Source organism: Phragmites australis, chromosome 22 (assembly GCF_958298935.1).
Source record: "Phragmites australis chromosome 22, lpPhrAust1.1, whole genome shotgun sequence".
NCBI lineage: Eukaryota > Viridiplantae > Streptophyta > Magnoliopsida > Poales > Poaceae > Phragmites > Phragmites australis.
In genome coordinates, this window is record NC_084942.1 from 6,558,489 (window position 1) to 6,576,268 (window position 17,780).

General features: G+C 42.1%; 1 protein-coding gene and 1 pseudogene across 1 annotated transcript; one reads left to right on the forward strand and one right to left on the reverse strand.

Moving 5' to 3' along the window:
- Positions 1-442: 442 nt before the first annotated feature.
- On the reverse strand, positions 443-2,937 carry LOC133904490 (probable serine/threonine-protein kinase At1g54610; annotated as a pseudogene).
- A 275-nt stretch (positions 2,938-3,212) lies between these two features.
- Positions 3,213-13,566, forward strand: LOC133904823 (uncharacterized). The gene is made up of 2 exons (XM_062346399.1): positions 3,213-3,733; positions 13,197-13,566. Exon 1 carries the CDS (start codon positions 3,306-3,308, stop codon positions 3,711-3,713), a length of 408 nt encoding a protein of 135 aa, XP_062202383.1. The 5' UTR covers positions 3,213-3,305; the 3' UTR covers positions 3,714-3,733; positions 13,197-13,566.
- The last annotated feature ends 4,214 nt before the right edge of the window (positions 13,567-17,780 follow it).

Sequence of the window (17,780 nt, forward strand, 5' to 3'; positions counted from 1 at the left end):
TCATAGCCAATACTACGTTAACAATATTGTATATATCGATATGAACACATTATATCCTATAAATCATCCCCTCGAACAAAACATTTTTTTTGAATGTGTAACAATGTTGTTCGTCACTAAAAAAAAGTATTACTGTACAACTTATTACAAGTATGATGGCATTCCAAGTGCAACGCCAAGCCCCTAAACGACCATATAAGAAACATGCATATACCATCCATAGTTGGTAGCCAAAATGAATTTGTAAGCTGTCATCATCATGCAGCAAAGTGTCGACTTGAAGTCCAATACTAATTTCTGCAGATAAAAGTAAATCATTACTAATGATGTGATAGAATCAAAACAAGTTAACACAAGTTTATTGAAATAACTTATAAGTGAGGCGAGGCATGGGTATGTCACGAAAATATTACAAAGCAAAGAAGCTATCTGACCTTTAAATTTAATTACAATCACTGTGACCTTTAAAAATCGGCGCTAAGTAAATATTGCAATAATTGTTCGATGGTGACCCACACAACTTAAAGATCTTGTGAATTTGCTCCACCTAGCATAATATTGTTTCAAAGAGACTCATGAGACCTCATCCAGCAAAAGCTATAACAAAAGCTGAAAATAAAACTTATAATGGCTTATATTTGATGTCCAAAAGCAAAATAACAAATAGTTCATACCTCGGTTCTTCCTGGCATGAATGGTTTGCCAGCAAACAGTTCTACCACAATTCACCATATACTCCACATATCTACAGCAACACTGTATTCTATGGCACCGAGCAAGAGCTCTGGTGGTCTATACTCCACATATCTACAGCAACACGGCTTGTTAATGGCTACGAATTGTTGGGATTATAGGATATTGCCAGGCTAAAGTCTGCAATCTTCAACATTCCATTACTGTCAATTAACATGTTTGAGCCTTTGATGTCTCGATGAAGAACCCCGTTTTTGTGACAATGATCGAAGCCATGAAGCAGCTACTGAACGAAGCACTTTATTTGATATTTGTGTTATAGTTTTAGTTCATGTAAGTTTTCTAAGTGATCGATGGAAGAGTAGTATGAAAACCACATGGGGCTCAGTGAGCTTGAGGCTTGGAGTTGCAACAACACCAGCAAGGTCATGTTCCATGTATTAAAAACAAGATACAGACTTTGTGATACACGAGATGTTACAATCCCTTTAAACTTTATGACATTTGCATGATCCAGTTTTAGAAGAATATGAATTTATCTAGCCATGAAGCGCACGCTTTCGGGATCCATGTTGACAAACCGTACCCTTTTTAGTGCAACAATCTTCCATGATTCGAGATCCCGATGTTTGTACATGATACTGCAAGTTCCTTGTCCAATCTGCAACACAAAAAAAAAATCATTTAATTATTCAAGTAATTTGTATCAAGGAAATTGCAGAATATGTAAGACACATAAAAAAGCAGTAATTTACCTTGGTAAGTTTCTTAAACAAATCTGCTCGCCAAGGCAACCAACCTTCTACCGCTTTAGGTGCCACATTTACGAGCCAAGCTGGCTAACCAAAAACTACATGCTCACCTGAGAGCCCTTTCAACTCTACATTGTTACCATTGCCGATCCTATCATCTAAAGCTACCATCACCTTCTCTCTACCATCCGGTTGTAATGTACCGTTGTTAATTGTATTTTCTTTGATCTTTACATCAAGCACTGCTATGCTTCCATTGTTTGTTGGCTCTTATTGCGGCCGTACAGTCATCTTTCCTTGATGATGTTCTATTTTCAGAAGTGGCATTGACATCATCTTTGGCGCCTTTGGAGCAAAGGTAGCCCATAAGATGCAATGCCGCCTTCTTGAATGAGTTGATTAAAATGAAAATAATTTTCACAGTTTTTCTAGCTAATCTCTGCACTTGATAAGAAATGACTATTGTCTGAATTTCTCAATCTTGCTACAACCTTGATTGTATTTTTAACCAAACAATGATTGAAACATGAGTTTTAGTTTTCCACTTTTCATGTAATCTTGAGAAACAAACTATATGTTTCATTATCTTTTGGACAAAAAGAACACACAACATTTTTTTTTTAAAAAAAAGGTGAACAACATATATCCTATATAAATCGGAGAGAAACTGAAATGCGTCAAATTGAACCTTAAGGTAACATTTTTAAGTTTGGCAAGTAGTCAATTTCTTCACATCAAATTATGCAAATCCAACCAATATACCAATGCAAAAACTTTAAACATCCAACACCTTTAAACATATATATGTGGCATACAAGAAAGCTGCTGTGAGCGCACATGAATCTCAAGAATAAGGAGCTGAGCCAGGACTTGAACATGTGGAGGCAAGCCCCCGTGACGACGTCGAGGACGTAGTGCCGACCAAGGAGCACCCTGGACGCCGATGTCGCGACCGCCCAGAGGAAGAGTGCCTCACGGTGGAGGGCACCACCCATGGGGAAGGCTCGGGAGGAGTGGCAGTTGGGGAAGGACCAGTGGTCGGTGGCGACGACAACGACGATGTACATGTCCTTGGCATTGTAGGCTGGGTGAGGGCGGCGGACGACAACCTTGATGAGGCTGAGAGGACGAGGTTGATCATGAGGCCAGTGATGATGCCGACCAGGAGCAGGGAGACCGTCCCTAACGAGTTGGCGGGGATGGTCTAGAGGAGTTGTAGCCAGATGGGGACGGGGAGCCAGATGCGTCCATCACCGATGACCTTGAGCGCCTTGAGGAGGAGGCAGGGCACCGGGAGGAAGAGCATGTGGAGGTGGAGGGACGCGGCCGCGTCGAGACCCTCAACACCGCTCAGGAGGGTGCATCCTGGCAGCGCTACAAGGAGGAGCCGAGGGGCGCATGGATTGTGGATGGGGAGGGAGGAGTGGAGATGGCAACTTGGGGAGGGGATTAGGGGAGGGAGCATACGAGTAGAAACCACTTCGATGCGCATAGGGACGTGAAGGAGGACCAAACGCACGTGAGAACGTGTGAAACCGCGACGTGCCCGTCAGAACATGTGAAACCGTGACATGCCCGCATGTGGACGGCATGGACATGTGGGGCTACTGTCATACATATACGGTTGAATGAAAATTGTACAACGAATTCAATAGGTAAAATTAATTTGGATAGATAATTGTTGCATGAGAAACATTCTTGAGAAAATTCCTCGCTCAACGGCTCAAGCCATCAACGGCTTTGGAGTCTGTTCCGTCTGATTCCTGATCGGACGGATCAGACGAGTCTCCAGTTGCACACCTGAACAACCACTCCTCCGTTCCCTCGTGCTCCTCCTCCTGTCTCCCCCACACCCCACCCATGGCGGCACACGCCGGAACCCTAATCCCACCACTCCCACTCCGCCTCCCGCCTCACCTGCTCCTCCACTCCAAACCCCTGAACCCAACCTCATCCTTCCTCCGCCCGCGAGGCCCCCGCCTCGTGGTCTCCTGCGCAGCGTCCGACGGCGACGGTGGGCCCCCGGCAGAGGGGGAGAAGGAACGCCGTGGCCCATCCCTCCCAGCGTTTTCGGAGATCCGGTGGGGGGAGCTGCTGTCCCCGGAGCCCGCCAACGCTGCGGCGGTGGTTCTTACGGGCGCGCTCGCCTGGGCCGGCGCCTCGCTGCTGCTGCAGCTCGCGCTCATCTCCGCCGCCATCTTCGCCGCAGCCGTCAAGTACTCCTTCGTCGCGGCGCTCCTGCTCTTCGTCCTCATCGCGCTCCTCTGACTGACCGGCCCACCGCCCAGGTGCCGCTCCTCCTCCTCCTTCGCCGCCGCCGTCTCCACCCTACACTCGCACTGCATAATGCTGCTTGTTTGCGTCCAGCCCCACACTGAACCGTGTAAAAATTGCATTTTGGTAGCAACAAGCAAGGGGCGAATTTATCACCTGTTTCTCTGTATTCCCCTACGCGTGTTCTTCAACTAAGGCCTTGTAATTTGCTACGACATCACAAAGTTGTAATTTCACGCAAAACATATGGCTTGCGCAATAGAAGACTAGCGAGAGTGCAAAACACATGATTTCGAATGATTTTTAGGTTTTCTTCATGGAGCGGTAGACCATGTTTGCATCCTGGATCAGTGAGACTGCACGATTATGACATGTACTTCCGTCTGTGAATATGCTAACACATAACGCTGTGGATGCCAAAAAAAAAAAAGTCTGCCTCACTTAGATTGCAAAAGTAGTTCCAGTGAACAGGCGAGAAGAATCACCATAATACAGTACCGTTCAATGCATAAATGTTATTTAATACAACATACTGTCTGAATGATACAAATACTAAACATGTCCTACAGGTACACACACACACACCAAATACCAGCGAAGATGGTTGTTTCTGAACTATTAGGTTGTAAAGAAGCAACTCTCATTTGCAGTTTATTGTGTGGAATACGAAGATCCAAAAAAAACTGAGCAAATGTTCATAAATTCACTCTTTTCTTTCACCTGGCCATTGGAAATGAGAAAATAATTAACAAGCTGTATCATTAATTTTTGTAACTTTGTAATGAGACTATATCCTATATTTGCGATCACATGCAAATTTAAGGTGATACACATCATATTGTATAGGATACTTGCAATAATTATAACACTAGAAATACCCATCATCCATGAAAAACCTGTGCTATAGCTATATAAATGACTAGAAAATATGCAAAAGTTTGTATAAGATTGAAAACAGCAGAGCTCAATTGAAGTTGGTTTAATCGGTAAGGGCTCTGCTTTTCTGTAAGAACTTACTTCACTGTGTTAGGAATAGCAACTTGTATTCTCTGGGGGCTCTGAGCCGGTATATATACACATGTAAATGTGACAACATGCAAGAAACCTCTTATAGTCTGGGGATATTACACAGAACAATATATATATCTAACACCTCCCCCTCAAACTCATGAGAGATCAGTCACACTAAGTTTGGAGAGAGAACCTATGCTGAGCTGTATTTTGTTCCTTTGTGAAGAAATCAGCCAATTAAAGCTCAGAAGTAACACACTGAAGAGCAATCACCTCATCATGTATCTGTGTCCGTGTGTAAGAAGCATCAACACTAATATGCTTTGTGAGCTCATGCTTCACCGGATCCCGAGCAATACTGATAGCACATGTATTGTCTAAGTAAAGAGGAGTAGGTGCAGGAGAAGAAACACCAAATCCTCAAGTAACCATCGTAAGTAACTAAGCTCCGCTGTCAACAATGACATGGCTCGCAACTCAGCTTCTTCACTAGAACGAAAAACTGCGGTCTGCTTTTTAGTCTTCCAAGCAATAAGAGAACTACCAAGGAAAACAGAGTAGGCGCAAATAGACCAGCGATTAGAAGGATCACTAGCCCAAATAGCATCAGAATAAGCATGAAGCTGTAAAGAGCTGGGGCGTGGAAAAAAGAGACGACGAGAGATAGTCTCACGAAGATGGCGCAAAACACGCAGAAGATGACTATAGTAGAGCTGAGTGGAAGCAGATACAAACTAACTGAGGATGTGCACTGCATTAGAAATGTTAGGACGAGTGACACCAAGGTACACAAGACTCCCAATAAGATGACAATAGCGAGTGGGATCAACAAGAGGTTCACCATCAATGGACCAAAGCTGAAGATTAAGCTCCATAAGAGTCTTAACAGTGCGCTCATCAGTGAGAGAAGCATGATAAAGAAGATCCTAAATATACTTCTCTTGAAACAGAAAAAATCTCACAGAAGTAGAAGAAATCTCAATCCTAAAAAAGTAGCGAAGATGACCGAGATCGAACATAAGAAATTGATCGTTTAGATGAGCCTTCACAAAAGTAATATACTCATAATTATCTCCTCTAATGATCATATCATCAACATACAAGAGAAGAAGAGTTCGACCACGAGAGCAAGTATGAACAAAAAGCGCAAGATCATGATCACTAGTAGAAAAATCAGCTACAATGATCACAGAAGAAAATAGCTCAAACCAAGCCCGAGGGGTTTGCTTAAGACCATAGAGAGAGCGACGGAGACGACAAACCATGCCCTGAGGAATAGAGTACCTTGGCAGTGGGTGCATGTAGATCTCACGCAACTCCCCATTAAGAAAGGCATTCTTGATATCAAGCTGGGAGATAGACCACTGATGTACAGAGGCAATAGCAAGAAGAGTGTGTACTGTGGTTATGTGGACTATCGGAGCAAAAGTCTCATCATAGTTGCGACCATACTCCTGCTGAAAACCATGGACGACAAAACGAGCCTTGCAACGCTCAAGGGAACTATTGGAGCAGGTCTTAACCTAATAAACCCACTTGCACGTGATAGGATGAACATGTGGGGGAAGAGAAACAAAAATCCCACGTGCCGGTGCGCTCAAGAGCAGGAAGCTCTTCTGCCATTGCATGCTGCCATTCCTGATAAACAGCAGCATCACGGTAAGAAGACGGCTCGACAGGAACAACATCAGCAAAGCCAAACCGATCAGGAGGACGAATCGAATGGCGATCATGAAGAGAGTAACAAGGAGAGGAAGGAGGAACTGAATCACTATAAGAAGGCTCATCAGAAAGTGGCACAGTAGGATATAACACAGCACGAGAATGATGAGTGTTGTGGGAAGAAAAATGCTCAATAAGACCATAATGAGGAGTAGCATGTGAGGTGCAGGCAAAATGTGTGGAAGACACCAAAGAAGAATGCACAACAAGAGGAGGTGTCAACGGTGTCCTAGGATGAGAAGAAATAGTGATGAGTGTAGCAGGAAAAGTGAGAAAAGATAGTGGCTCAACCAATGAAGCTAAAGAAGTGGAAGGAGGTTTGAGGATGGAATGGATGAGACTCATAAAAAGTAACATCCCGAGAAATACGCATCTGGCGAGCAACAGGGTCCTAACACCTATAACCATTATGCTCAGCACTGTAGTTAAGAAAGACACTCAACAGATTGAACGGTCAGTTTGGTACGTTCACGAGAGGCGAGAAGCCACAAAGAGCGTAACAAACAAAGCAAAAAAGACGAAAAGAGGATTAGTTAGGAAGACATCCACATAGGTGTTCAAAAGGAATCCCACCTTTAAGAGCAGAGGAGGGTTGAATATTGACCAAGTATGTGGCAGTGGAGACTGCCTCATCCAAAAAATGAGGTGGAACAGAAGAGACAATCATAAGCGCGCAAGCTATTTCAAGGAGATGATGATGCTTATGTTTAGCAACACCATTCTGAACATGAGCTTCAAGACAAGAGAACTGAGACAATGTACCTTGTTCAGCAAGAAAAAAACGAAGATGTCTAGAAAGAAATCCGCCTGTAGAGTCAGCACGAAAAACACGAATAGGGGTGTCAAATTGAGCGCGAATTATAGTGGCAAAGGGCTTATATATAGATAACACCTCGCTACGAGAAGAAATGAAATAAATCCAAGTGTGACAAGAAAATCATCTATAAAGATAATATAATATCTATGATCCCCTTTTCGAAACAAAGGGAGCCAGACTCCATACATCTGAGTGAATAATATCAAAAGGATATTCAGACACTTACTATGAGTATAAGGAAGCTGAATCTGTTTACCAAACTTACAACCCTGGCAATCTAAGGACGTATCTCCTGAGACAAACCCTAAAAGACCACGACGAACTAATGAAGATAGACGCAACCCACAAACATGACCAAGATGATGATGCCACTGCTTGAAGGAGCCAGTAGTCGAGGAAGCAGAAAGACCGGCGGCGACACCGGAAGGAAGACGAAGCCAGTTAAGCTCTTGTAGACACTGAGAATCATGGCGTTGGGGCCAGTATCAATCAGAGCACCCATGCGACGATCTTGAACATAACAAGAGTCAGAATCTAGGATAACACGACAACCATAGTTAGTAAGCTGACCAGCGGATATAAGCTGCATGGTGAGTTGAGAAACATGAGCAACAGAAGGAATGTTAAAAGAAAAAGTGCTAAGGGTGTCCCTACCGGCAACAGAAAGAGAAGTACCATCAACAATAACGACATGAATAGGAGAAACAAGAGGATGAAGCGAAGGCAGACCGAAAGAATCAGAAGTCATATGAAAATATGCTCCTGAGTCAAGAATCCAAGGAGAAATATCTGACTAAGTAAAAGGTGGTCTCTCAGTAACAGAAGAGAGTAGTAGAGCCAGAGGTAGCAACCAGGCGACGAAGCAGCATCACAATCTCCTGCTGAGTGTCAGTCAAAGAGGTAGTCGAGGAGGTAGCCGAGGTAGAAGCAATAGAGGAATATTGAAGATGCTTCTTCTTTCGGTAATCGTTTGTCTCAACATGACCCTCCTTGCTGCAGTAGGCTCAGTGAGAGCGACCAGTACTGCCTGAAGAGGCCGCAGGGGGCGAAGGAGTCGCACGAGGAGCAGATGATTGTGTAGTCGAAGACGTAGGCGCAACAGACAAACGAGCAACCAACATTGAAGGAAGTGGCAGCTGCAGATGAGTCTCCTCTGAGCAGCTCTGTAAGAGCCTCCACAAGCGTGACACAATGATGTCGAGCAAGCAGCTCAGCCCAACCCTGTTCGAACTCTAGACAAAGGCGAGTCGGGAACTTGTAGAGGCGTTGAAAATCACGTTCAGCATGTAGATCCAAGCAACATTGTCAAGAGTGGCAACCAGTAACAAAAAGGGAGTCTAACTGACGCCACACATCCAATATCTGAGCATAGAATGCATCAACTGTTGCATCACCCTGCTGAAGAGACTGCTCCTGGCAAACAACAGACAGATAGAGAGCATCCCCAAACGACTCATGTGTCTGATGAAGATGAGTCAACATCTGAAAGGTAGTAGAGAACTCAACAATCTCGTAAGAAAACCTATGTTCCACACTAGCAATTAGAATAAATAGACGTTGCATGAGCATTATCATTCATCCACTTAGCACAGTCAAACAATCGATCACGGTACAACTCCAAAGCCTCCTGATAAGCGGAAACAACCTTCTCATAAGCAGTTGTGGTGATGTCAATAGTTGCTTTGTCTCCGGTTTCAACAGATGGCTGCACGGGCTCTGTTGGAAGCTCAAGGGAAGATGGACAAGGAATGTTGCCACATAGAACACCCTAAAGATGAAGGCCGCACATGTGAACGCGCATATGTTACGCGAAGTCCTGGTAGTTGGCACCATTAAAGATCACCGAACACCGAGGAATGGAAACGACGCTTGATGACATCTTGAAGAAGTGAAGAACGTTAGCGAGAGCGCAAAAGAAGCGGTGAGCAACAGCGAGTAGCGATGAACCACGGCGAGAGTGCAAAGGAAAAGTGGTGGTCGACAGTGAGAGCGCAAAGGAAAAGCGATTGTCTACGGCGAGAGCGCAAAGAAGCGGCTTGCTGTTGCAAACTTTTTTTATATATACCTAGCGTCCGTTCTTTTACAAACAAACCAACATACAAACTCGGACAGAGCGAGCCGACTCAAAGGCAACCATGCACAGAGGGGTGGTCGGGCCTGACGGGGTCCAAGCGCGGAGGTGCACAGCGGAGGCATGCGCCGACAAATTGGACCGTTGCCGGGCGACAGCTAGGCGAATCCAAGGCGGGACGGCGCGAGGAGAGCGGGTGGGGGCATGAATGGAACATATCTGGCGCGAAGGGAGCCGAAGTTGCGTGGATCTGGTCGGAGGCCGGCGTGACAGCAGGTGGAGGGGCGCAGAACCGTGTGGCCAGCGCGACGGCGGGCGGAGGGACCCGGAGGTGCGTGGATCTGATCGGAAATGTTGCAACCGCACGCACTGGTGGGTGGAGTCAGTGGGGACGTCGGCCGGGGTGAGGAAGCTAACGGGAAGAGAGACAAGAATAGATCTACGGGACGAGTTGTTGCGTCCCTAAAAATAACCTAACTCTAATACCATGTTAAGAATAACAACTTGTATTCCCTGGAGATCATGAGCTAGTATATATACACATGTACATGTGATAATATGCAAGAAATCCTTTATAGTCTGAGGATAGTACACAGAGCAATATATATATCTAACACACTGCTAGGTATTGAGTTATCAATTTGTCAACTAGTAGTCCACTGGGTCTGAGTTGGATAACTTGGAGCCTTGACTTCACTCGAGAGAGGCATGTAGAGAGGGAGATAGAAAACTCTAGCTGTTGTCATCACCGTTTGCTTGCCATGGTGAGGTCTTCCTTTCTTGTCCACAACAGTGTGGTGTGAGGTGATGTGACATTGAGGATTGCCAGCGGGTATTGAGATGGTATGCATGCAGTACATGACTGTGTAGGAGATGGGGGAGGGATCAATGGTGGGAGAGGCTGCACTGGAAGGAGGGAAACGAATGAGGAGGTAGATGGAGGGACAGTGGGAAGAGGGATAGGCATGGGGAGGAGAGAGTTGTAGTTGTGAATGTGGGCTGGGGGTAGAGGCTTGTTCAAGTGTGGAGAGGGAGAGTATGATGGAGAGGTTGGCCACTGCAGGTCTGCAGGTATGCCGGTGGCCCACCTCTACATTCCCTCCTTTCCTTTTCTTCATTTCCCTCCCAACATCCTTCGATCTAGTCACTGGATAGTCATTGCCTAGTCGTCCAGATCCAGTTTCTGGTCAGTGGCTTCTGACTTGCCTTGAGCCCTTGACTGGGGGAATTGATTACCATCTCATCTTTTTGAATTGAGGAAATAACCCTTTGAGTTCTGGTGTCATTTTAATCTAGGCCAATTATTAATTATTTGGATGAAAGTGTAGTTGCATGTTTACGTGGTTTGAAAATTAGGACATAACAGGTCCTTGATAGGTTCTATCACAAAGCAAATGGAGGGTGCAAATTGACTCGTCCTATAAATTTGCTAGTTGCTACCTTGTGAAGTTGAGGGATGATTTGCACAAAAGCCTAAATTTAGAGTCAAATTTGTTATTTATCCCTTCCTCGATGCATATTTAAAATTTGAGTTTGCAGTTCATGCTAACTCTGTATAGAAGTGTCAATTATGTAAGGCTAAGAAATTGCCATTTTCCAAACAAATATTACAAATTATCTGTCTATTTTACCTTTTCTTGAAAAAATTCGTTTGTTGCTTTCAGTATGCCTTCCTGCACGTCAAAGAATGTTTTCTAGCATTAAAAGCTCAGTATTTTAGCATTGCATTTTAAAGTACTAAGTACCAACTGTAACTTATTTCCACTCATAAATATGTATTGCAAATTTAGTTTGCACTTTATGCTACTTTTATAAGAATAAGGTCAAGGATTTCATTTCCAAACAAATATTACAAAACATCGGCCTACTATTTACCTTCTGTTCAAGAATTTCGCTTGCTGATTTCATTATGATTTCCTGAACATTAAAAAAATATCTGTATCATCAAACTCAGAATTTTAACAATGCATTTTAAACTACTAACCAGAATTTTTTCTCACGATATGAAATAATGTCAATTCATCTGGTTCTTGGTTAATTTAAGTATTTTCCATCTTCTCTTTTGGTGCAGCTTCTGCTATTACAGACTTCCTTTTCTTTTGTTTATTTGTGTTGTGAAGAGAGAAAAAACATGTGCTGAAATTGAAGGAACCTTTGTAGAATCATAGAGAAGATTATGAGACATTTATTTTCAAGAAAGTGAATCTCCTGCTGGATGATCTGCATCTGGTGAAAGATGTTTCAATTGGTTCTGTTTCCTAATCTGAATGAGAAAATAAATGTGGAAGAAAAGCTGTCTTGCCTTTGTGGAGCGTGTGTGGTAAATCCATTATTCAAGACTTTTCTCTAGCGCATGCAGTCTATCCAGTCTCATGTGCTCTGCTCCCCCTCCAAATGTGGGCCTGCTTTGATTCATTTATTACTTTAAAGTTGGATGAGGTATTTGTACATGTTGGATACAAATTACAATCCATGCTGTTGATTACAGAGCTCATCATTATTGGACTGTTTCATGATGTCTGGTAGTCTAATGCTTCATCAATCAAATTTAGTTGCAAGTTTTCTTGATAATAGAATAATTAGAGTTATTACGCAAGCTTGGATGCAATTCTTTTTCTAGTATTAGCTTCCTGCTGTTAGTGTCTGAGTGTGTAATGTTTATCTGGTGATGTTTACTACTTGTCTTTACCTCCTATGAAGTAGTTCCAAACTTGTATTGTCACCTGTTGAAACCCTTGTCTACAGTAGCAGTAGATCGGTTAAGTCCCTATTTCCCTGACAATCACTTGTAAGATTTCTTCCCACTCATTGCTTGTACGGAAAGTAAGAAGTTGGGAATATTTTATCACAAATGAAGGCTTCAAAACTTTTGTTGTTGGTATTTTTGTATTTGTTGCTTTGCATGTTGGTCATGTCATGTTGCAGTGATACTAAACCGTAGTTAAATTACTGTCAATAATTCATGATAGAATGTAAGATGCACATTTACTGAATATGTTACAAGTCCATTGCAGAGGGGCAGAACAACACAGGCTGCATGTAATGTATTAGCAACTCGTGATGTCTCATTAGGCCACTGCAGCCCATCTTCAATGCAATAGCAAGAGATGTATTGGTTTATCGTCTTGAACATGAAGCTTACCTTAATCCCTGCTGTAGTAAACCTATCTCTTCCCTTAGCAAGTAAATCTCATGGTCTGTTACCTGTTATATGGCGTAAAAGATAAAGACTATCAGTTATAATTGGCATCATTATCTAGAAAAATAGAACAAAATGTCATTTTTTTTACTTAATAGGACAATCTATTCTTTTCTTTTCACGAAATTGCACACTCATGTTATCCTCTGTTGCACCTAAATGCGATGTACCCAAGCTCATCCAGGGGCTCACTTGAAGAGTTAGCATGTAAGAACTTAAAAGATAAATAGACATGCTTCTTTAGAGTTGTTACAAAGTTTCCTCAAGCTTTGCAAGGTGAATAGGTAGACCTGGCTTTGTAGAGTTTAGCTTTTCATTTGACCTCTTGCTGTGATGCTCTGGTACCTCTCAACCAAGCTTTGCATATTTCTTCCATTTTGTGCACAAAAAGAAAACATCTTAGAAGTGCTAGCACACTTACACATTCACATAAGGACATGAATTTCGGAGAACACACCCGTTTGTTGCCAGTTCATGAACTTCCCCAAGAGGAAAATATGATGATACATACATCAGCACTACAAAGCACTGAGAGTTCTCTTGCCTTCTTGAGCAGTCCTTCCCGGCGTTTGGAGAAGGTTACCCGTCTATGGACAGGGTTCTCAATTCGTTGCATTTGCACCTTCTCCCTGACCATTGTTTTCTCTGTGCCTGCAGATGACTTTCAGTTGGGCTGGTCTTGAAGAAACTGAAGTTGCAGAAATGGCACTAGTAATGAACATATATTGATTTCGCGTTCCTCTCAAGTTAAACACACATGCAGTGAAACGACCTGCTTTTATAGAACAATCCACCTTCAAAGGAATATGACCTCTGGCCTGTGTTGGTTGCATCGCTGCAGGCCACTTAAAAGCATCTTGCAGCTGCAGGTCGTCGTACATCTTTATTTCTGCTCTTGTAGATTCTCATGAATATTGTAATGTGGTATAGTTGTATGCTGTTGTATTTTTGTGTTATGGTTAACTTAACGCATCTTGTAAGATTTTGTTTCACATCTAATGACTTTTTCCCACTAAATATTTCTTACCTTCAACATAATGACTTATATGTCAACAGATTTGACTGGTAATATAGTCTTTTTTTTTCTTCACTCGAACATGTAGAAGAACTGCATATCTTTATATTAAAAGAGAAAAGAAACAGTTTGGTTACAGTAACCTTTATAACGGAGAGAACTTATATCCCACTCACTCTAATCAAGAAGTCATATACATGCCACTAAAAGATATGAACAGAACCACTAAAAAGATCTATCATAACCCGACCAAAGGGCACTAAGATTCTTGACCCTGGCTAAGCACCATAGGCGAGCTTAGTTCGATACCTCGTGGAGCATCTCCTGGACCCTTAGGGAAGCCTCATTGAAGACCTATGCATTGCTATGCTTCCAAATCCACAATGCCCCCAAGATAACTAGTGAGTTAGTGAGTTGAAACCTTTGAGATGTTGTTTGACTACTCTCCGCAGCAGCGCCTGTTAATATAGTCTTTATTTTCTGGTGTATGAACATCTCTTACCCCCTGTTTCTTTGTTCGAACAAGTTACTGTACTTGAATTAGAATCTAAATTTCCTGTCAGAAGAAGTGGAAGAAAAAGTAGAAACCTAGGTTTCAAATGCCTCTCCAGGATATTGTACCATTGTACCAGCTTTAGGACTTGTTTATTATTCACATATTGCAAAATTACTAATAACTCCGTATTCTATACCCCCTTGTAACTCCAGATTTATCTTAGTCACATGTTTTCTTTGGCACTGGTGTAATATTGATTCAAATTTAATTGTCCGAATCATTTCCCTCAGTAGCACCTGATGAAGTTTCTCTTAATATATTTTTTAATTTTCTGTGTTTGATTATAAGTTCTTGACAAAAAAATATTGCTTGTATTTATTGTGACAACAGTTAGATAGGTCCATATGCTATCATTGTCTTTCATGAATAATTCATGCTTGTAGTACCTCGGTAGTCATTTAATTGGCTGAAATATGTAATTGAAGGACATGTACTTAGGAACCCTTAAATATTTTATAATTATAAATACAGTCTTCATGTCTGTTTCTGGTAACCAGGGGCAGGGCAACAAAACTTTGCAATTTAATCTGTCTGGGATCTTGAAGCTGCCTGAGGAAAATCTGATTTGATAAGGAATCGGACTTTGGAACCTTTGTTCAAGTACTCGAGAAATATTTGTAGTGGTTAAGTTTCAAATTGGCACTTGTTTGCAATGAGCATGCAAATCTAATATAGTTGCAACACTTCTATGATTTGGATTTGAAATCATGTTCCAAATCAGATACTGCGGTTTCCAAACAGGACATATTTTGAATTATACCTGGAACACAGGTTTCTCTAAAGTTTTCAATCCTCAATGTTTTTTATACCAAGATTTTCCCCTTTTATTTAATGGGAAAAAGGTTTCTTTGGTTTCTACAAGACAGTTTCTTCTTTGGATTTGGAATAAAGCTTCAATGAATCAGATTCAGTTATTCCTTACAAAATATAAAAGGCACTGGATTTTTCTACTTGTTATAAAGGTATTCCCTTCTTATTGTCCACTGAGGATGGGTTGATCTTGTTATTGATTTGAATATTTTATCAGCGGTGCTGGCGACATTTGTTCTTTGATTCATTTCACCTACTAGTGAAGGAATATGTACCGAAGTTCTCTTCTGCATTCAGCTGATTTGATATTTACAATAGATACCCTTTTGTATATCTAAGAGAAGTGACACATCAATAGGGAATTTCATTTTTACCAAAGTCGATGTGTTGCAATGGATATTGTAAAGTTGTTTTTATGAATCTTTGTCAGTAACTTAAACTTGTGAAAGCAAGGGTTAAAATCCTATTTCTATCTAACCTACTGGCTGAATTTGAATTAGTCAATTGTTTCCTTCATATTGAAATATTGGTATTACTTTTGGGCTCTTAGATGCTTATATGATGCATTCATCTGATGTTTCTAAGAAAAAACTTTAACCAGAACTCTATAGAATCTGAAGTAGTTCACCCGACTACCATACATTAAGCAGCTGACTTCTTTTCTCTTGGTGAGAGTTAATAATAAACTATGTTGGCATCTTTGTTCAAGCATCAGCTGTAGCATTGCTTAAAGTTAGCTAGGAGGCAATGCCATCCAGTTATTTACTTTTCATGAAAATATAGCACTGCAGTTGTTAGGTACAACTATATGTGACCGAGGCAAAAGTGTAAACGGAAATGCATGCATAGAATCATTATATTTACTGGTGAATGTTGACAATCTTTTCATCGCCTGTGTGGTTCGTTGTCTTGTTGTTAGTTAGGTCTGGAGTTTTTGGTAGAATGTTGCACACCTATTTACATTTGTGTGCTGTTGCTTTATTTTTTCCCTTGGTCGTAATGCACAGAGTGCAACTATTGTGCTAGGTTTTTGGTGGTTTTAATTTTTACATACATTTGGCTTGAATTTGTTGATAGAATCTGGAAACCTATTCTTGTTCAGCTTGTCCACCAAAATGTTTGAAATATTTCAGCATAGAGAGGGTTTGATCCGGTTGCTATGGTACATGGCAATCAAGCAACCGGAGGTTTTAGGCATTTGCAACAAAGCTACACTTCTCAATCTGGCCATCAGCTGCTTCACAATCACTCCTCCCATCAGGTCAGTTGCTGGACCGGCTGCTTTTGCCTTATCCTTGTTCCTGAGCTGCTGCAGTGCTCTGCAATTCTGCATCCAGCTGAAAACCTGATGGATCCTACTACTCTTCCTGCTTGCTTCGCTCAGCAGCGCCAACTGCTTGTGAGTCGTGGTGCCCTAGCAGTGGCTCCTGCTGCTGCGTGCCTGTGTAGCGCATGATATTCCTGCCATTCCTGGAGCTGTTCTTGCCGCAGGAAAGATCTGTTGGTGATGATGGCTTTCCGTTTCCGGGTGGATTCCTCGGAGGCAGCAAGCCCCGGCCGTGATCATCGGTGCTGCTTTTGACCGGAAGTGAGAGGTGAATTCTTGAGCTCTGTCACTTGAGTTGAGCTGATTTTTGAGTTCTTCAAAGCGCTCTAACGTATCGATCTTTGCTTCTTGAGGCTGCTACACGTCCGTACGAAGATTCCTCGGTGTGTAGCTGACAGGCGGGCCCCACAAAAGGAGGTCCTGGTTGTCAGTGGCTCTCGGATGGAATAGTAATCATGATTGTTTGCTACAGAATACAGACCGACTGTTGCAAAATAAAAAGTCATTGTGAAATTTCTCGAATCCTTCTTGGAGAGGTGTAATTACGCGTGCAAATGAACGCTATTTGCCAAGAACCTGACTTATATTAGGCAGCTAGAGCTAGATGCATATTATTACGCGGAAAATTGGCAGATGGAACAAAGATAATGGACATGTCGATCTCGCTCAATTACGTCTGCAGTAACTAAAACGTGTGGTACATTGCTACGAAGAATTTTTCTGCCAAATCTTTTTCTTCTGTGTTGATGGATAATTACGTGTGCAAACGAAGGTTATTAATACGTTTTGGTCTATGGAGCGAGTCATCTTTACTTCGACCAATTGGCTATATTATTTGGTCTTCCAACTGGACTACTGAAAGGATCGTTGAAGTTAAAAAAAAAGGTGAATTAGGATATTTAAAATTAATTAGTTCTATAAATTTTATAACCTAAACTTATATCAATTTCTAACTAAATAGGGTTCATCTTATATGTCTACTCTACCGTTAAAAAGCTTTGCAACCTACCGTCAATCTTAGCAAACTACTCTAGTAAGGTAAACATGCAAATGATAGATTGCAAAAAATAAATACGAAAACGTAAATAAGGTAGAGAGAATAAACTTGACATAAGAGATTTTTATCCCATGGTATCGATAGTATAAACGTCACATCTAGTACACGTTGGAGTAGCCACATAGACTTTACCTCCCAGACGGCACCTGGTAACGGCCCTTGAGCCACTTAGGCATAAGTAGGTTGAGCCACCAAACCACCAAGACAAGATCTCACCATAAGTCTCTCTTCCGCTCACTTGTTGTCGTCTTCACTTTAAAGCTTGAACCATAAAGACAAGGGTCTTACCGTCGCTCCACACCAAGTCGAAGGGTCAACAAGCATGAGCCACCAACACTACTACAGGAAAGGTCATCAGTGCTGGCTCAAAAATACTATCAGTGCCGATTTTTTAATCGATACTGATTACTCAGCACTGCACTGATAGTCTATCAGTGTCGGTTTATGAACCGACATTGATAGTGAGTATCAATGTC

What these genes read in the sequence shown, in the direction of transcription:
- LOC133904823 (XM_062346399.1), top strand. Translation starts at nt 3,306, where the DNA reads ATGGCGGCACACGCCGGAACCCTAATCCCACCACTCCCACTCCGCCTC.